The sequence below is a fragment of the Tiliqua scincoides genome, chromosome 2 (genome assembly GCF_035046505.1).
Source record: "Tiliqua scincoides isolate rTilSci1 chromosome 2, rTilSci1.hap2, whole genome shotgun sequence".
Taxonomy (NCBI): Eukaryota; Metazoa; Chordata; class Lepidosauria; order Squamata; family Scincidae; genus Tiliqua; species Tiliqua scincoides.
In genome coordinates, this window is record NC_089822.1 from 141,322,088 (window position 1) to 141,343,254 (window position 21,167).

The 21,167-nt window shown below is 40.5% G+C and overlaps 1 protein-coding gene across 3 annotated transcripts in view; it reads left to right on the forward strand.

Moving 5' to 3' along the window:
- SARNP (SAP domain containing ribonucleoprotein) overlaps nt 1-21,167 on the forward strand; it is an 83,043-nt gene that overhangs the window by 1,097 nt on the left and 60,779 nt on the right. For 2 of the 3 annotated variants that reach the window (XM_066614754.1, XM_066614756.1), the window contains exons 2-8: nt 1,786-1,885; nt 4,390-4,436; nt 8,595-8,662; nt 14,815-14,866; nt 19,653-19,726; nt 20,456-20,484; nt 20,927-20,952. In XM_066614754.1, the coding sequence (XP_066470851.1) occupies nt 1,786-1,885; nt 4,390-4,436; nt 8,595-8,662; nt 14,815-14,866; nt 19,653-19,726; nt 20,456-20,484; nt 20,927-20,952 (396 nt within the window). Of the gene's footprint in view, nt 1-244; nt 397-1,785; nt 1,886-4,389; nt 4,437-8,594; nt 8,663-14,814; nt 14,867-19,652; nt 19,727-20,455; nt 20,485-20,926; nt 20,953-21,167 lie in introns of all 3 variants that reach the window. The other variant, XM_066614755.1, reaches the window with a different exon arrangement.

Consider the following 21,167-nt stretch of genomic DNA (forward strand, 5'->3'; position numbering starts at 1 on the left):
TACAGGTCCAGCCTATTTATACATGGATTTTTTTATATGCGAATTTGACAAATGGCCCCTGCAAATGAGAAGGAATGTGCTGATCCCTGGAGAAGGGGAAAATGCATCCCCTTAAAATCAGTTTAAAAAACTGAACAGTCCTTTAACAACAGTCTCTTTAATGAGAGAGAGAGAGAGAGAGAACACACGAACATGAACGAACACGGGCAGCTGGCTGACAATGCATCAATCTTTCTCTCTCCAGGCAACCCCTCCCTTCCCCCTGAGCACCTGAAAGAAAGGTGATCACAAGGTGATCACTTTGCATTGGTGAAGGGAGCAACTGAGTGAAGAGAAAGGTGGTTGGAGGACCACTGGTTGATGGAGTGTCTTCTTAATGACTCTTACATCACAAAGGTCAGCAAGGCTGTTTTTAAATCACCTGAGTAAAGAAACTTTGTTTTTTAAATTGATTTGCTATAGTGTGTTTTTTAAACAGAACCCATGTGAATAATGAATCTTAACCTGTATCGTTCTCTTTGGGCCCAAGCCTATTTTCCAGTGGTGGGGGGGCAATCGCAGAGACCTCCTCAAGGTATGGAAACTTTTGTTCCCTTACCTCAAGGTCGCATTGCAGCTGCACCAGTGTGCAGTTATAAGTTACAAGTTATATAGGAATGGCTCCTGTAAGGGCATAGTAAAAGTGTAGAAATGTCTTTTCTCCTTACTGTAAAGCATATATTTCTTTTTTTCGTTGTGGAAAGCAAGTATTTCATTGTTACATCTGCAGACCCACACATGTGGAAGTAAACAGCATTTTATCTAATAGTAATAATATAAGTAGGACTCGATTCATAGTAAACATCCATAGTAGCAAGATACCCAACTTCCATCTGAACTTTCTTTCATTGCCATTAATAACCCCAGATGAACCTGGGTAGTCTGCTTTCCTACTGAGGCTTTGTGCCACCCAAATAAAATTGCAGTGTTTTTCAAACTGTGATAACAATTATAGTCAATGGGACTTACTCCTGGGTAAGTGTGCATAGGATTGCAAGCTAGGATAGTCAAAAATTTTCCTGCTTGATGATGTCACTTCCGGTTATGACATCACTTCCGTTGGGTCCCAACAGATTCTCATTCTAAAAAGTGGGTGCTAAAAGTTTGAGAACCACTGCATTAGCAGAAGCAAAGAAAGAACATTTATTTGTGGAAAAAAATGCTGCCCTTTGTTTCCTGCATGTTTCTCTTCTGTTCACTGTGGTTTATGAGTACAGTCATATCAGGGGAGGGGGAGCAGCGGTTGAAGGGATTGGTATAGGGGGTAATAACTATGTGATATGTTATTTCAACAGTGGCATTGGGGGGGGCAAAGTGCTAAGTTTTGCAGGGTGCGTCAGTGTGCCCTGTAAGCTGCCCCTCCCCCTTGCAGCCATTCCAAGCAGTAAGGACTCCAAGCAAGCCATTCCAAGCAGCATTACAGAGGCATCTCTTCCACATTACTCTCGCCACTTGGAATGACTCTTAAGGGGGGAGGGACAGCTTACAGGGTGCAATGAGGTGCCTTGCATAATATAGTGCTTAGGTCACAAAATCAGTTATGTAAGATTGGGGAGGCCCTATTTCTCCAAATGTTCAGCATTAAATCGCACCGCTTTTGTCCACCCAAGATCTTTGGCTTGTGATTGTTTATCTGATGTATATCTTAATTACTTTTTTTGCTTTTCCATCTCCCTTTGAGATTTGTAGAAAATTACATGTGCTTTACATTACATTATATTGTAAAAAGTCTCTTCTACTTTACAGCATGCTGAGTTGAAACAAGAATGTTTAGCCCGAGGCCTGGAGGCAAAAGGAAATAAACAGGATCTTATCCACAGACTGCAGACCTATCTTGAGCAGCATGGTAGGTTCATACACTAGATATTCTGCATAGTTCCTTCTAACAAGATTGAGTGGAAATCTGACTGAATCCAACTTAAGCTTTTTCTGCCCAATGTTGCATATATGCAACAGGGATCAAATATGTACACCTGTAGGCCAGGCAAAAATGGGTTAAAAAAAGAATGTATTGCTTTTCATATGCTGATATTCATGAAAGATTCACATCTTTATGTTCAAGAGGAGCACCTCAGAGTTATCTAATGGCCTTTCAGTGCCTTTACATAAAGTTCCAGCACGAGTAGATTATATCAAGGAGGTGTTGCAAGGAAGCAAGATTCAGTTCTTGCTAACATATTTGTCAGAGTTGGGACTAACCTTTTATTTCTCACTTCCCCTCCCAGATTTCTACTTCCCAGATTTAAAATGGGAATAATAACCCAACAGCTGTGAGTTGTCAGTATAACTGCAATCCTGAGAAGATTTATTTTCATTTCTAAGGTTGTCCACCTCAGATCTGTGGACCAGATACATTTGTGCTGTTGAACAGGACGTCTATAGCATGTATTTGTGTTGGATTATGATAACCCTTGTTTAGGGAGAAGCATGACAAGAGGATATTTGTTGTTTTTTTTACACATGCCAACAGAACTCAATCTTATATGAGTGGCTTTGAAGGTGTGTAGCATAGTAGTCAAAAACATAACTTGAGAAAGCAGCAGATAAGGGCTTTCAATCCTACTCCAGAGAAATATTGGCACTCACTATAGCCCCACCCTACACCCACAACTGTTGTGTCACATAGGTCTGCATGTTTGAACCCAACACAGGCAGGGAAAGCTACAGCAATACTTTGCAATTTCATTTGGTGAGGGACCAGAGCATGGACAAAAGTGAAAAATGGATGAATGAAACAATATAGCCTTATTTACCTTGCAGATTAATTTTGGCCAGCAAAAAATTAAGCGACTAACTATATAACGCGTGCAAATGCATGCAAAACCTAAATAAATAGCAATAAAAGAAAAATAAATATAAGCATATTGAAGAATATCATGGAAGGTTGGATTACATTGGATGAAAGAGAACATGAATGAAATTTGAAATATGGTTATAATTGAAAACATCTGAAAAAGCAGTGCGATGAAAGTCAAGCTATTGCTGTAGTCCGATATCAATCAAAACTGGAACCTGGTTTCGCTCTCAAGAGCCCTAATTAGTTGTGGAGGTCTCCAATGCATATTTCACTCCATTAAGCATTCTTTTATCTCTTACTCTTATCTATATGCATTACTAACCCAGTGTCTGCCTCTGCAGTATCTGGTTAAAGGTCATGGCCAGCCGTGGCGATGGATTGTTTAATGGGCATGGGGAGTGGAAGGGTTGCTGATTCCATGGAGCTGTTACGGATCCCCCACCATTTCTGCTTTTTTCTTTAGCTAGTAAACTGCTCACTAATCCTGATATCAGCATATTCACACCACCACCGCCACCATTTAGAATGATGGATGTGGACTGTATGAGGGGGTTCCCATGTGGCAGATGAGGTCATCAGGCAAGTGGGAGATTCTCCAAGGGGTTGAAATAGGGGCCAGCACTGCCCCACAGCTTTGCACCTTCCCCCTTGCCTTGCAGCATAAATTATATACCAGTTCACAGTATGTTGTCTCAGTGGTAAAACCCACTAAGTTCCATGGTAATCACTTCCAAGTTGGTATAGGCAGGACTGCAGCTTGAGAGATTTGTGGATGCTAACAGAATGGGGTAATGTTGGGGTAGCATTTTATGGTGTTTTGCCATGCAGGGCTGGCATCAGAAGGTAGCATCGTTGAGCGGCAGCTGAGAGCCAAAGACCCACTGTTGTTTCCTGAGACTGCCTTCATGTGGTGCTGGAGCAATTCCTTGCAACATAGCAAATGTTCCTGCTGTAATGGATGAATTTATGAATGAATAATATTCCAAAGTAGCAAATTTTAGAATATGCCTTGGTTCACCTGCAACGCCAAACCATGCTCAGAGCAAATTTGGATTTTCACACTTCAATTTCTTTTTTAGCACAAACCATAGTTGGCCATTGCATCCAAATCAGAAAACTATGTTTTGCGCTTACCTTTCTATCTATTATTGATTGTGGTTTGATTTGGAAGGCGAACACGAACTGTCATTTGCTGATGCAGGTCTATTGGAAAAATATGGCTTGAGCTAAAGAGGAATTCAGAGTTCAGGAGGGGAGAAGGCTCACTCATATACAAGCGTGATTCATGCATACATGCTTGACATTAACAAGATACTTGTGAGGCGTTGCACTTTTAGATTTAAAAATATACATATTAATAGGTAGTTTATTACAGTTTGCTGTGCTGCGCTCACTTTGAGATAGTTTGGGTGATTTCTGAAAGGCAATAACATAAAACTAAAACGTATGATTATGTCTAAGTAGAGGGTGCCTCAATTCTAGATATGAATCTGAGAATACCCAGCTTGTCAAGTATACTTTAAATTAGTAACTTTTTCAATTTTTCCTTTTAGCTGAGGAAGAGGCAAATGAAGAAGATGTCTTGGGAGAAGAAACAGAGGTAAATCATATATCTGTGCAGGACAACTATTAATCTTCTAGTTCATGTAATTGCTGTTGAACCGCATCCTGATCTTGGTTGGTCTCCAGTATTCCCTCAAAGGGGTCTGCACTGCTCTGCAGCAGCCCAGTGGTATTTCCAAATGTACAGCGATGATATCTCCAGACTTCTGAGAACGCCAGGTTTTGAATTGCACAGAGCTTATCTTCCCAGAGCTTTGAGATGTGCAGCTTGAAAAGATCTCCAGGTCTTTTTTGTAGCTTTTTAAAAATAATCCTACACCCTGTTACCTTGAGTTTAGAGATATAGGCACTACCAGGGATGTGCCGATCCACTCTGGCGAGACTTACTGAGTCCCCTTCAACTCAACTCGTGCATGAGTCTTAGTGGGTGACCTTCCTGACTTGGCCGGAAACTTTTTGGGACTCTGTTTGACTCGAGTCAGATGCAGCTCTGTAGAAAAAATGGATCTGTTGGGGTGTGTGTGTGTGTGTGTGTACATGTTGGAGTTCTCATATCACACTCTCCTGATGTCCCCATCTGTAAGCAAAAGCTCTGCTGTTGTTTAAACGAGTGTAGCAGTGCAGAAAGCGCTGAGTTTCCGAGTCTCCACTTGTTCCCAAGGAAAAGCTCCCAAGACACTTCAGGTTTAAAAACACTTGTGTCTTGAGTCTGCACAAGTCCAGGAAAACGTGCATTTGGTGACTCAAGTCCAAGTCTTACAGGTCGAGTTGACCATCCCTGGGCACTAGATTGCCCAGGGTTCAAAGTTGTACTGACTCCTTGAATTCCAGATTTCAGAGTTCCAGATGTCTGTGGTGGAGCTTTCATGCAGTTGCAGTATGTCCTTCGGTGGTGCTGTTGTGCAGGCGCAATACCACTGGGCTGGCAAGAACCAGATGTTTTGACTTCCATATGGACCCGGAACTTAACTTGGGACTTAGTTTGCAGATACTCAAATACAGTCCAGGGCATACACGAAATATTACAGCAGTCCAGTTTACCTTATCCAAATCAGTTTCCACACAACACAGTCAGTCAGTCAGTCCAGGGTCAGTCACAGCATAAACACAGTTCAACAAAGTCTCCTGCAGTAGTATCTCAGTTCAACACCTACTACTGCACTGGTGGAGCTGCAGACTAGGGTTTTAGTAGTCTGAGCACCCAATCACATTCTGCTCTCTTAACTAGGGTGTGGCAGGCTCAGGTGCAGAGTCATTCTGCTGACTCAGTGTGACTCAGCTGTCTGCAACTTTCCATAAACCAAATGGTTAGCTTTGTCTCTGACTCAGCATGGGCAGAGAGCTAACACCTTTGGCATGCAGAATGCGGCAGCAGCCATTTTCACTGCTGCTGCAGCCACGGGAGCTCAAGATTGGGCTGTAAGTGATGTGTACTTTCTTACAGCTCTAACGGTAATATCTGAACAATGCTTGAGCTTCAGTTGATCACAAAACAGCAAAGAAACCAATTGTTGTTTTTATTACCACTGTCTCCCTATGTCATTGCGGGAGTCTGTGTTGAAATTTTAATTTTAATTTTGTTCTTACTTGGAAAACTTAAATTTAGTGTTCTGCTTATTAACCTTTCAAAATTAAACTTGATAAGCAAAATAGTTGGAGAGAGAATGTAGGAAGAATGAAACACATTTGCTGCTGATCACATTTCTGAACCCAGTTTCAGATAGGTTTTTTCTTTTAAAATCTGAGTTGATTGAGTTATTTGTGAATGGTTTTAGAATAATTTGACAGAGCAGCCTTGCATATCTTGGTTGCTTCACAAAAATTCTGACTATTCTCATAATCAGAAGTATGTGTAAACATGCTGTTCATATTGGCAAAGTACAATGTATCTGCGTAGCTGGACATTTTTCATTCTTGTGAAGCTGAGACCCATTTGTGCTCAGAAACTTGGTAAATATAATGCATGGCTGTGGTGACAAGTGACCTTTTCACACATGCTAGCGATACAGTTTGGACTGCATCCTGAAATTCACATGCCCGGTTCTAAATACGGTGTTTTGAAAGGTCTGTGATCCTCTGAGTAATTATGCAAATATGTTTAACTGCATGTGTAAAATGAGATATCTACAGAACTACTAAAAAGGGTTTTTAGAAGAAATATTAAGAGACTGGGAATAAACATAAGTTAGATGGGTCATTATTTCTTTGCTTCATTGCACTAAATATGAAATTCTGCACCAAGATATTTTGAACTTTGCAGTCAAAGAAGTAGACTTCTGTGTCCTGTAAGAATTGTGCACATTAAGCAAACTCATGTATGCTATGTGCACACAGTCTTTTTGTATCTGCTTGTTATGGAGAGTTATACAAGTATTGATCTCTGCTTCGTTTCTTGTTCCACCTTCTTCCCCACGCTCTTAAGATTTCACTAGATATTCTCTACATACTTTCAAGTATTCTTTTAAAACAAAAGAGACTCTTGCAATACTAACTTGTATGCCAGCTGTGTTTCTGCATTTATGCAGTATGATGATGGAATTGTAGAAGGCAGCTTTATTTATATACTTTCCAGTAAGACCCTGTAATTTTTCAAATGAAGCTACTAAAAGTTGAACTTTTCTAGAATTGTTACTTGTATTCATCCTGTGATGCAGGGCTACAAAGATTATAACAGGCTGTGCCTTTGTTACCTCTTCATGAATGCAAAAATTGAACTGGGAAGGTTTTGGCCAGGTTTCATTTCTATTCAGAAATGCCCCTGACCTGAATGCTCTGTACCATATTCACTTATGTTTAATGATGGCAGAACATAACTCTGGCTTCTTCTTTGAGAAGGGCAACCTGCTGGATTCTAACCCTTATAATTCTTGGGTTTTTGGAGGCAGTTTGCTTAGATCAGGGATGTCAGTCGCATTTCATTCAGAGGGCCCATGGTGCCTTGCTGAGGACCGGAAGTGACATCATTAAGCAGGTGATAGCTAGGAATAAGCACTTTGTTCTCACATAGAAACTTATTAGCTGTAAATGTCTGAAGAGAAAATGTGCAAATCTTGTTCATATTTTCAAGATACGAGAGAGCATTATAATGGGGGCTGGAAAAATTGCTTCCGGTTTGACACCCCTGGCTTAAACGCTAACTCTTAAAGCAAGGCCAGTTAATGATTGTTGAAGGCACATTTGGAATCTCACTCCCAGCTAACTGTAGTTGTTTTAATGCTGATACAGAGTGTTTTTCTGATTTATTATGAAAACCTAAACCAAAAAATAGATGACTCTGTGCAAGCCCATATGTATCCTTATTACATTTATTTCTATAGGGAGTTTAAGGTGGCATATCTGGTTCTTCCCCAACAAATTTTTGCAAGAGATAGGTTTTTACATGAAGTAGGTTAGGCTGAGCGAACCCATGGTTATGCAGTGAACCCAAGGTCACACTGAGTTTTATGGGTGAATGATGATTCACTTGAGCGCAAGTTTTCCTGTTCCTACTTTAACCACTGCCTCAAACTATGTGTAGCACCAACTACTGTCTGGTTTTAGAGTTATTGTTGTTTAAGAGTAAAAAAAATGAAACTGCAGTTTACTATTACAATATATATTGCATCAGCTTCTGTTACTGAAAAAGAATAACTATTCGAATTGTACAGAATGCTGCATCAGGCAATTTGACAGTTTTCTGCTGCTAGGAAAAAGAATTCTGTTTAATTTGGTAATTTGCATTTTGTTAAAAGAGGTATTACTCTGCTATGTTATCACTTTCCTTCCCTGTTGTTCAGAAAGGAATTGCATTAAAGCTATGCTTAAGATTTATTTTATTTCTGGTCATCCAGAAGCCATATTGTTGGCTTGCAACGTAGTGTGACGCTAAAGAAAAAATATAGTTTTGTCTGAATTGTACTGAAATAAAAAGTTACATCTCATTGATGGATTAGTTTTTCTTATTGTAATCGTGCCAGTTTGTCCATTAACCCAGAGTTGTGGAGAGATTCTGGAGGCGGACCTCTGAAACAATAGGAAACAGTCTTATTGATGCTTAGTAAATACCAACTGAATCGGCAGGATTCACTTTCCTTAGGGTATGCATAGGATTGATCTGTTAGTGTATCTGTATCATCAACATCTCTTGTGAGGCTCATATTCTTTTCTAGGGACAAATGGTAGGTTTACCTCTCTCTTTTGACTGATTGCATTGCAGGAAGAGGAACAGAAGCCAATAGATACTCCTATCAAAGAGGAAGTACCTACTGAGAAATCAGCTGAAGTGTAAGTATCTGTTCTTCATTGACCAGAGCATGCTGTTGAGTGAATTTTCTTGTTTTTATGCAGTCTTCATGTGCCATCTTTTCACTGAGATGCTCTAGGAATATGTTTTTTGCTATACATTCTGAAGACTACAAATCAAATCATTGGTAGAATAGATGAGGCTGATAGTTAGCATGGGGATTATATCTTAAATACATTCTCAGAGCCCAATCCTCTGCATGTCTACTTGGAAGCAAGTCCAGTCTAGTCAATGGGGCTTACTCCCAGGAAAGTGTGGTAGGATTGCAGCCTCGGAGCCCAATTCACTGCATGTCTACTCAGAAGCAAGGCCATTGTAGTCAGTGGGGCTTACTCCCAGGAAAGTAGGAATGGGATTGCAGCATCAGAGGGGAGCCCAATTCTCGGCCTATCTACTTAGCAGCAAGCCCTACTGGCTTAAATTACCAATTGGGCTGCTGCAGTCCTGCCATGAACTCAGGAGGAGAGAGGAGGCTAAGGAGGGGGGCAAATAGAGAAAGGATATGTGAGGAGCAGAGGAAAGTAGGAGGCATGGGGGAGAGCGATGAACAGCTGGTCCTGCTGTGCAAGGAGAACCCCCTCCTCAGTCTAGGATCTTTGGGGACTCCCCCTCCCTACCTAGCAGGGACTCCATTCACACACACACACACACACACCCTGTCCTGACCAGCATCCGACAGCCCCCACTCTCCTCACACACTTCTTCCTCCCTCCCTAAATGCAGTCAAGCAGGCATGCACCCTCCCTCCTCTGCTCCCCACACGTCCTCTCTCTTGCCTCATAAGCCAAATAGGGCTTCAGGGGGCAGTGTGTCCAGCAGGAGAGGGAGGGAATGAGGGCTGGCAGGATGGGTGAAAGAAAGGTGCACGTGTGCTTGAATGAGTAGGTGGACCTGGAGAAGTCTCAGCTATGGAAGGGGAAGAGGGCATGCTCCTCCACGGTGCTTGCTACAACTGCTGCGGTCCTTGAGCCCTGCTGGAGGCGAAAGCTAGGCTATCCCCTTCCCCCACACAAACAAGTGATTCCTTCCATCTCGGCTGCAGGGAGGGGCAACATACAGTTGAGCCCATCACTGTGACTGTTGCCCCTCCTTCTTCTGGAGTGCCTGGCACTGGCAGGGCTGCTGGCAGCAGCCCAATTGTCATGCACAGGCGCTGTTGCCTACAGGTTGTTGCCCCCTCAACCACTTTGTTGCCCCCTCCCACCCTGTAGGCTGGTACACTTGCTACCCCTACACCCCCTTAGCTATGCTATTGCCTCTGCTATTTTGCATATTTTATTCTGATTGTGCTAGGCTTGGGGAAGGGAAATGTAGTGTGCAAAGCACTTAAAACCTATGCATTGAAAATCCTTCTGAGCATTACAAACCTCTTAGTGTTGAAAATCTTTCAGTAGGCATTGTCTACTCTCTCTTATGTATGAGAGAGGACCATCGATAGGACTTTGCCACCAATAAGACTAGAAATCTTGTTTTTTTGTTTTGCTTGAAGAATGAATTTCACGTCTAATGCTAGTTTGTTTGATTGCATGATACAGGTTCAGAACAGATATTTGCCTTGAGATTTCTTTCTTAGGAGTGCGGTGGGAATCTGTCCTTTGTTTTCTGAGTTAATTTTGCCATACTCTTATTTTTTACAAAAACAGTATTCTGTCTCCCAATTCTACCAGTATACTGTAATTTTTTCAATCTGATTTAAGTAGAGAATCTCAAATATAATTCCGGTGAATTTTTCCATGTTAAAAAAAAAACACATCAACAAATACAAAGCAGAGATACACAGCTTAGCTTGCAGGGCTCATTCTCATTCCACATCAAGGAACAGGCAAGTTGTAAAAAAGAATAGGGCCACCTGTGTCAACGGCATGCTTTAAAGGCTAAGAAAGAGAAGCAAATTGTCCATTTGTCCCCAGTGCCATTCGTCAACTGAACATTTGGAGTGCACAACCTACTTCTGACCCAGTCAAGCAGGCATGCATGCAAACTGTGCTGGAAGAAGAGGTCACAGAGGGTGAACTAGCACCTCCCCTAGTAATTACCCAATGTCTCCTAATGGATTGCCTAAAATTTTGAGGAACAGTTTAAGATAAGCAAAAAATAGTGGGCCTGTGCCACTCACAAGCAGTTCCCATGTGCTTTTTCTTGCAACTGTTTTCAACTTTCTTGTCAGACTTGGGTAGATGCACAGGAATTCCTTGATGTAGGAATTGGCACAGAATGAATTGGGTTACCTGAGTGAAGGAGTTTTCATATCCACCAGTGTACTCAAATGCATTTACAAACCTTTTTGGTTTGCGTGTAGATTTGATTATACTGTGCATTTAATTCAAGGTATTAAAGTACCAATACTTTTAGTAGTGTTGGTATTTTATGCCCAATTAGAACATCACTGAAATAACAAACTTCAGTAATCTAATTCATCGTTGGGTCTTATTCTGGCTAATACATTTAGCTTTTTAGTTAAATTTTATCTCCTTGCTTTATTGTATGGCAAAACAAAGAGCAGAGAAGCCAAGTGATTTGTTTTGGGGGCATAAAGCATCATTGTTCTGCAGTTCCCTGCCTTACATATACATCCTGCCCTTTTCAGTAGCAAGGTGATTGGAGAGCATACCTCTTTTATCCATTGCTATAAATAGTTAGTATAAGATTCCAGTGTGCTGTAGCTGAAAGTGGACAAAGACCAGTTCAACTTTTTATTTGTGAATAATTGGGCACTGGTAAGAAACTGAATTCTTACACAGATTTTGTGAATCAACTTATAGCTAATTTACCTGTGCATGAGCCCTGTCTTCACCACTATAATGTTAAGCCAGTGGTTCCAAACCTTTTGGCATCAGGAACCACCAAAAATACTTTCAGTTTGCCATCTGTTCAGACCTCTGTGGCTATATTTGTGATTGGGCAGCAGTGCTCCCCTGCAGTAGCAGATTGTTTAACCCTTGATGCATATAACCTAATCTATCTTGTCAGTTTTGCAACCCATCAAAAATTGGGTCGTGACCCACTGGTGGTCACGGACTCACCACTGGGTTAAGCAGTTTACAGCACAGTCCTAAGCCCAGAGAAGGTAAGTTTGTGCTGGCCTGGGCAGACCAGCATGGGGTGGGAGAGGGGATCAGGAGGGGGGGAGAGGAACAGAAATGGGGAGGGGGCATTTTTGGGTGGGAGTGGGCAGCCTGGGGGCAGATCGGGCCCGGGGTGGGGTGGGGCTGGCTACAGTGGCACAGGTCGTATCCCAGCCCCCATCCTTGGCCCAAATTGTGTTACTCAGGCTGCTCAGATTTGTGCCTGCAAAATCACGGGCACAGATCCAAGTAGGGCTGCCTGAGGCATTTTTAGAGTAAAAGGAAGGAAATCTCCTTACTCCGAGTTGTGCCCCAGCCTGCACCAAACCCATGCTGGATACAGTGCAGGCCAGTTGAACTGCTTGTTCCAGTGCAGGTTAGAATTGCGGCCTTAGTTGCTTTTATATAATTGGCAACAACTCTAGCAGTGGTTATGTGCTATGCAAGGGTGCCTACCTCTCTAGGGAGATCAACTCTTAATTTCTGTTATGGTTGCAGTCACAAGATGAAACTTATATGGATTGTAATTCTCATTGTTTTTGGTGTAGGTGCTTTTGTTGCATGGAAGTGATAGTCTCGTTCCTGTCCATCAGTTCCTTAAATTCAAACCAAGTGTTGCTATTTTTCTGAGATTGAATGGTATCTTTTTACAAACTACAACAACTATGATCTGCTAATAATGAATTGTCATTAAAATGCACAACATTGGACAAAATCCCATTCTGTTTAATCAAATCTTGAGTTAGGAGACCAAGATTATGTGAATCTTAGTGCAGTGCCCCTCTTAGGCAGCAGGCGGTGCCCTTTCTCCATATCAGACATTGAAAAGTGCAAACAGTGCTGCAGGGGTAACAGTCTCTGGTTCCTGTTCTGAATTGCTTCCTGTGAAAAAGTCATTAAACCATTACTACCTTTCAGGGCATAAAATAGGAAAACTGTCCAGGAATCTTAAACAAAAGCTGTCCATTTCTCTAAATGGGAGACCTTAATGAGTCAGGCTATGACCCACTGTTTTATGGGAGCTGTTTGGAGGAGGAGGATGCTGTTTCATTTAGCCTGGGAACTTCCGAACTTTGTATCTTCCTCCTTTGTTTTCTCTTGCAAACCTCAACCCTGTTTTCAGAGCATAAACTTCCAAACACGCCCACTCCATTATATTTTTGTTCAGGCTGTTTACTGGCTCCCACTGCACATTGTTAAAGAAGTGTGTGTTTGAAATGGAACTAGAGCTGACCTGGCCAAAAGTCAACCATAGCTATCCCATGAACTGCAACAGAGCATCTCTTGTGACTATATGGCTATAAAGGAGTAAAGATGTTCAAGGCACACAGCACAGGCATAGGACTTCTGATTGGGGTTGTCTGTTCAGTATAAGTTATAGCTTTATTCCAGTTGTGCTGTGTGAGTTATTTATACTGACCTGTACCTCATTTATCTGAATTGTGTAGAAGGCATTCAAATACCTGAATGTTGAGAAGTGCAGATAAAGATTTCTGTTTAAATTAGCTTATGGGAGAAACAGTGAATTTGGATCAAAATAGTTTAGGCAACTTGAATTCTCTAATGGTCAGTAATCTTCATGCTTTTGCCATTGCCCTGTTTTCTTCCCATGCTTTTGAGTTGAATGACATCTGTGTTACTCAGAATTAAAGATAATTTCATTCCTCATGAGCTGTACGTATAATTAGGGATCAGACAAAGACTAAAATATAAATCACTATACTATGAACTGTGAGTGAGTACCAAGCACCACCACTGATCTTTTGGGCATGCACCCTGCAATGAGCACAGCTGGAATCCATGTGTTGGTCAAGACCTTGCCTTTTCCAATGCAGCATACTTTTTTTAAAACTTATTTATTGTTATGCTTTTATAGGTGCTTTTTCTTCCAGAGTCTTATATGCACATATGTTGATTTCCAGACCACATTGTTAGCCTTCAACTTGTTCAGGTTTAGCACAAATTGTTGCTTCCTCTTATCTTTTCCCAGTTGGAGGCCCTTTGTTCTAAAGACAATCATGTTGTTGCTTGCTGGTTTCTGAACATGTTGGAATTAAAGGCAGTGAACTGACTGAGCAAGATAATAAATGGCTGTGCCTTCCAGCCCATAGAAATCCTATTTTCATGTTTCTCATGATCTATATTTGTGTATACATCTTACAAATTCCAGATGAACTTTTAATGATTTTTTTTATGATTTATGATTCCATCATTTATAATACCTTCTCATACCTGCTTGCTGATTCTTCTGTTCCAAAATGCATTAAAGAGTTTTTTCTTTTCCAAAAGAACTCCCATTCTTCTGACACATACACATTCACATACATAATCTCCTTAATTAAGAAAACATATCAGACTTAATTCAATCCCTGTTGATAAAACATTTCCAGATTTTTGCCAATGTAATTCTAGCAGCAATTCATACACTATACTTGCTGTTAAATCCCTATTTTTATTTGAAAGAAGATTCATAACCCATGAACTTATTTGTGGGATAGTTTAGATTTCATATCTAGTTATCTCTGGTATTTTTATTAATTTTCCAGTACTTTTTGGTTGTTTAAAATTAAAAATAATAAATAGGCTGCTCTTCCCTAGAAAATGTTCTTCCATATCTCTACCATTTCCCTTATATCAAAATATTTATCTTATCAGCACAATACTATTTAAATAGTATCTTATTCAAGTTTTTTTTAATCAGTGTTTAATAAATATTACTGGTATCTATTGGCAAGATCTGTGGGAAAGCCAGAACAAACATCCATAACTTAAGTTCAGTACTTCAGTCATAATTAAATGCGCCTGCTCCTAAAAATGTAGGCAGGAAATAGTTCTGGTTTGGCTACAGTTTAAACATGGAGTCCCCACACACTTTTACCTGTTGTAAACAGGGAGGCCTCACCAGTGTGTATACCATGCAGTATTGCTCTACCTATTACACAGTATATGTTTTTCTCAGGTGTGTATATTTTTGAATGCCAATCAGATTGTTTAAAATTGGTATCAGAAAGGGAGGGTAAGTTTGAGAATTTATTTCCACTCTGTTAATCAATTTTGCTCTTCTTTAGGGGTGCTGAAAAGAAAGTTGTGAAAATTACCTCAGAAATTCCACAGATGGAGGTAAGCCTTTTTATTTGACTTATTTTTATCTCTGGGTTTAACCACATTTAACTTACCAATGTGGAAATCTGTTTTCTTCCCTCATCATAATTTTAGCATACCCAGTTAAGACTTGGCCAGATTAATTTGTTCTAGGATATGGTGTGCAGGTTGGTCTTGTGCTACTAGGTGGATGCTGCATGTTTACTTTGGCTAGATTTGGTTCTGTCTTGTTGGTCTTAATTCTCCTGTCCTGTGTATCAACTGTTGTGGTCTCTTATTATTTGTCTGAATACAACATGGGAATCATTTTTGCAGCTCCATTGCAATCAGCAGGTGAATAAGACCTGTGAGGTTTTCTGATTTGTGCTGCCAAGAAAGGTCACTAAGCTAGTGTGATAGAACATTACTAAATATTTTCCATCTGTTTTTACTCTTTAGATTCTTCTGTATAACAGTTCTGTCACACTGTTTCCACATTTGCCTAAAGAACGACTTGGAACATTAAAAGAGACATTTATATACCTCTGTTCAGTCTCTGACACAAAGTTTGCTCCTGTAAGGGGATAAAAAGAGCTGATGTGATATGGGAAAAATTGGCATGCTCTTTCCATCCAGCTACTGCTTAGCTTCCTCTGCTTTTTTATTTCCTTCACTTTCCATTGCACTCCTCCATAACTAGGGAAGCTGATATGAAAATACAGTCTGTCTCCCTGCTGTTCAGCTACCACCACCTTAATCTCTTTGTAAGCTGACCACAGCTAGTGAGGGCTAATGTCGCAATTTACAGATTACTTAGTGCAGCAAGTAACCAGAAACAATAAATAGAAAATTATCTGAAATGGAGCTGGTACTGAAAGAGTGACGTCTTCTGAACTTTGTGGGAAGCCTTCATCAACAGATCATTAAATTATTTGACTTACGTCTTCGCTTGCTTTCTCTGTTTTCCGTTCACAGCTCTGCCAAGCTCCATTTTCCCTAAAAACACTTGATATCTTTTATGGACCTTTTTAACCAGAGAATGTAAATACTTTCCAGATTCAATTGACGTATGAAAGCATCTGATGTATGATGACATTTTCAGAACACCAGGGCTTTATTCCCAGCACTGTCACTGAGGGTGCCACACTGAGGTGCAATTAGGCTATGTCTTGTTAGACTTACCTACAGAAATTGTGTTTCTTAACCCTAGGCAGGAACCCTGATGCCAATCAAAATTAATTATGTAGAATAAGCAAGTCTGCTGCCTGCAAGAATTAGAAATGTTATGTTTTGTCTAGTAAAAATGTTTGGGAGTTCTACAGGTTAATAGTGCAATAAAATATTTTTTTTTTGTTGGTCATATGTATATCTTCACAAAGTATTATAAGCAAAGCTATTAAGAGTTACAGGTGTCTTTTTTATAACTCAGGGTTGGGGCTTGAAAACTTGGACTTAAGAGTGAAGTGACAGGGGAATTTTCTTCAATAAGAAATAATGTAAATTGGGTCTAATAGGGACCATATATGTATCCTTACCCTTCATTGGGCTTAAAGGTGAGCATTTTATCCCACAAGAAACAATGAAATAAGATAGATATAGGGACTTTAGAGAGTGGCATGCAGTCCTGGACATGTATAAACCAGTACAGTGGGCTCTTGGCATCCATGGATGCCTCCCTGTGCTTAAGAGAGCCTCCAGTATGTTACTGGAAGCAAATTCTAGTCATGTCTGGGAGGAGTTTTGAGGTATGGGGAGGCAAGTACTCCAGGCTCATCTGCCACTTTCCCCAGCCTACCGCCATGATGTAGTCTAGACCATCTTCTTGCACTATAGCATGCAGGAGGGGGATGGGGTGAGCTTATGTCTCTCCTTGGTGTTCTAAATGCAGAGGAAGAGAAGTGACTCTCAGTTCAACCCCTGCCTGCTTCACTTCTCCCATTTGACATCTAGGGCCCCCAGCATTCCTTCCACTGGCGTTCAGAGGAAGAAGAGAGATGATAATCCTCTCTGCTTCATTTACCTCTCTCCCTTGACAGCCAGTGGTGGTGATGAGAAGAGGGGAGAGGTCTGACCTTTCCCCCAGCATCCAGTACTGCCACCACCACCACCCCTCCTCCTTCAGTGGTCAGTGGAAGGAATGCTGGGAGACATTAGAGAAAGTGGCAGCAGAACTAGCCATCAAGGGAGAGGTAAATGAAGCAGGGAGGAGGGTTACCTCTCTATTTCTGCTTTGAGGGCCACTTCCTGTAATGTAATTCCTGTAGAGGGAATTCTCTCTCAGCTTTCCCTCCACAAGCCATCGAAGGAGGAGGAGAAGGTGGCAATGACAGCCATATGGCACTGGATGCCAAGAGAGAGTAGTCAGCCTTCTCCATTCTCCTGTCTATGTCCAATGCTGCCGCCACCCCTCTCTTGTAATGGGTTATTGGAGGGAATGTTGGGAGCCTGTTATGAGAAGTGGCAACAATACTGGATCCTGAGAGAGAGATGAGAGGTCTAGGGTTACTCTCACCATTATTCCAATTAATTATAACAGCAACAGTGCTAATATTGACAATATTGTAAAAATGATATCTCTTTAAGAGCTTGGAGGATGTGGGGAAGAGAAAAGAGCATTCAGACCTAGTATTAGTGAAATCTGAATGTCAGAGATGTCTTTAAGAGTGCAGAGGACTAAGAAGATATGCAGGTGAAGCTACAGCAGTAAAGGTCATAAGTGCAGGGAATTTTTATGTGTAGTTCCTCAAAATGTTGAGGATTTAAATGTGGGGAAACTTAGAACAGGGAGAATTGCAGCGAAGACCCCCATACCTTTCTCCTTTCTGTGCTGAAGCATTTTATTTTTTTCTGCAGATTTTATTTTGCTTTCTGCAGGTTTTATCTCATTATCTTTTTTTCAGGGTACCTTACCTTCACAAGCAAATTTCACTTGCATTGAATTCTATGCAAAATTGCTAAAATGCATCAATTTTATGAGACTGTGCACAAATGCACACATATCCTCAAGCAATTCCACTTTTTGTTCTAGACAGATATGTTGATATGTATCCTGTTCTGTTTCCAGATCAGCTGAAAACTATTTTAGCTGTTGCTTCCTTTCTGTAGCTAGGAGGGGAAGAAATTTGTTCACTTTATAGTAATGCCAGGGATGCTGCTTCTATGCCTTCTGACTAATAACCCTGGTTAAAATGTAGAACATTTTGTGCCCACATGCTTGACATAGAAAACTTTGACTCAGGAACACATATTATACTAATTTATGAAAAGAAATTACTCCCATTCACTTTATATCACTGAATTAATTTGCTAGTGTTGACAGCCCCCTTCTCATACCGTAAGACCTTGCTATCTGTAGGGGTTCCATTCTGGAACTCCCTGTGGATACCAAAATCCATGGATGCCAGGGTCACCATTTAAATGCCTTCAAAAAAGAAATAAAAAAACATGAAAATAGCATTTGTCTTTGCACGATTCATTCTGGGATGAAGCTGGGAGGAACCAGGAATGTCCACATGATCCAGAAGTGGGTCATTAGTGCTGTTTTTAGTGCTAAGAGGCTTGGAAACTATGCAAAGGTAAGAAAGTTATCAATTGGCATCCATGGTGAGTTAAATCCACAGATACCAGGGTAGCACCTGTACTGAATTAAAGATAGCTGGGTGTTCCAAATTTTGGTGTAAGTCATGTTGAGGAGATTGGAGCAAATTCTGTCACAATGCTGGCCTTGAAGGAGAATAACTGTTAATCTGGATTAATTTTGTAAACTCATCAAGCTCCCTTTGTTTTACAATGTATTTGAAGCAGATATAAATCTCCTTTCATATTACATTGTTACCCCGTGAAGGTTCTCTAAATGCAAGCAGGTTACAGTTGGCTTTAACATACAGTGTTTCCCAGAATTATTTCACTCAGTTCTATCTATCATCTCTCTCCTTCTGAAAATGGAGTAGAGCTGCCTCACATCAGCAGTCCTTCTCCCTGTCTTAGATTACAACCTCTTGGAAGGGATTATTATTATTATTATTGACAGTATTTATATATTGCTTTTCAACTAAAAGTTCACAAAGCAGTTTACAGAGAAAAATCAAATAACTAAATGGCTCCCTGTCCCACAAGGGCTCACAATCTAAAAAGATGCAAATGAATACCAGCAGACAGCCACTAGAACAGACAGTGCTGGGGTGAGGTGGGCCAGTTACTCTCCACCTGCTAAAAAAAAGGAGCACCCTTTCAAGTGCCTCTTACCCAATTAGCAGGATTAAGGTCCTGGTTCTTCCTCATAGCATCTGCTGGCCTATGAAAGAAGAGACATATTGGTGCTTTTGAAGGTGAAAATGCTGCATTTCCTCTTTCTGAGCCTTGCCCTTGTAGTGCTTCCCAGGTTTCCTCTGCTGGTTGTATCTCCATTAGTTAAAGTGTGTGGTTGGTGTCTCAGCTGAGTTTGATCAAGCCTGCAATTATCTTTGAGGGCCATGGTTGCTTCAGTTGTTCCTCCTGCCTGGTAAGATTGCATCTGAGCCCAGTGTTTGGATGTGCCTGATGATGTCCCACCACAGCTGTAGCTTGCCATTTATAAACAGCCCAAGTCTCTTTCCTTAAGAACCTAGGGAAGGTAAACAATGCCTCTTAACTTCTGCTTCTGTGACATTCATCTTTCAAATCTTGAAAGATATCCAGAAAAAAGAAAAAAATCCCTTTAATGAATGGAGACAGGCAGCGATGGTAGTGATGATGCCTGGGTAAATCTGGAACTGGAACCCTCAGATTGTTTACTGTATAACTACATCATATTCATATTTGTCTACTGTTTTATTTTCCACCATAGAGAATGCAGAAACGGGCAGAGAGATTCAATGTTCCTGTGAGTTTGGAGAGTAAGAAGGCTGCACGAGCAGCGCGGTAAGTCTGTATTTGTGGTATTGTTGCTCTGTTATCTCTCTTACTGCCTCTTAGCACCTGTAGGTAAAAGTCTGCTATAACAGAAGGTTACTATGTAGGTAGGTAGAGATTTACTATGAGTTCTTTCTAGCAAATGCTCAGTGCCAGGTAGTTTTGATCTTTTTGGGTGACAATGCAGGGTTTTGGCATTTCACTTTTGTGCAAAATTTGTATATCGCACATAGCATTTTGATTCCTTGAAGCCATTGTCCTCATGCCCCAATATACCATCCATTGTTTAATTCTCATTCTTTTACCTGAGAGAAAATGTTTCACAGATTAATGTCCTGTTTCATGTATAAATTCTTCTCTCTGCAACAGATGCCAAAATTATTACAAAATAAACAGCAAATTGTACATCAAAATTAAGTGTGCGGTTCCTTTCATAATATTAGTCAGGACTCTCAAAAATGAAAAAAACCTTAAATTGTTTGGAATAAATTAAAATTTTTCTGTTATGTCGTGGCTTACATTAAGTAATGTTTCCTGCTTTCACTTTTTACATATATCACTGAGTGCTGCAGATGGTAGGTGTAGTTGCTTGAATCCACTATCGTTTGCTAATCTGATTCAGAGACCAGTCCAGTACACTATGAATATTTTCAAGAGAGTGACAACTTCTATTGCTTATATTCTATCCTGTGCCATGACTTAGACCATAAACTTCAAAGGCTTTTCTCTTCTTTACAGATTTGGTATGCCTGCAGCTTCAACTAAAGGTATGTAAGTACAAGACAAAATTCACATTCTGGGATCCTTTCATTCTTTTAAACACTTTTGCTTTCCCCTCCCAACTATCTTGAAATAAAAAAAGATAGAGAATGAAGTTGTTCTATGTGACCTTTTGGTTACTGTTAGTAATGTCTGAATTGAGGCTGAATGGCATGAGGTTCACTGAGGTTTTTAAAATTGTAGCTCTTATTAGAACCTAAGAGCAATGCGCTCTCCTCATTTTTTTATTTGGGGAAACTTGGTCTGAAGGGATTTGATTCCTAACCAGTGTTGAAAACAAACTTGACAATAGGTTCATCTTCCTAGTACTTATATTTGTCTGCTGTCCTACAGGTTATGATATATATCTCAGCACTTCTGTTCCCATCACTTTTTTGTCTAGTTAGTACGTAGGAGATGTGGAAGAAAATATATTTTTTTCTTTTTCAGGTCTGGGTGCAGAAAATAAGACTACAGTAAGTAACTGCAATGCTTATAATTACAACTGAACTGGTTTTAAAATAGTATTTCAGTCATTGAGGCTGTGGTCCTATACACACTTACCTGGGAGTAAGTTCCTTAGACTCCTTGGTAGTTTAGACTGCATATGATTGTGCTGCAAGATGTTCTGATTAATTCCTGCCCAGAGAGACACCTATAGGCCACAATGTCATCTGAAAACTATGCTCTT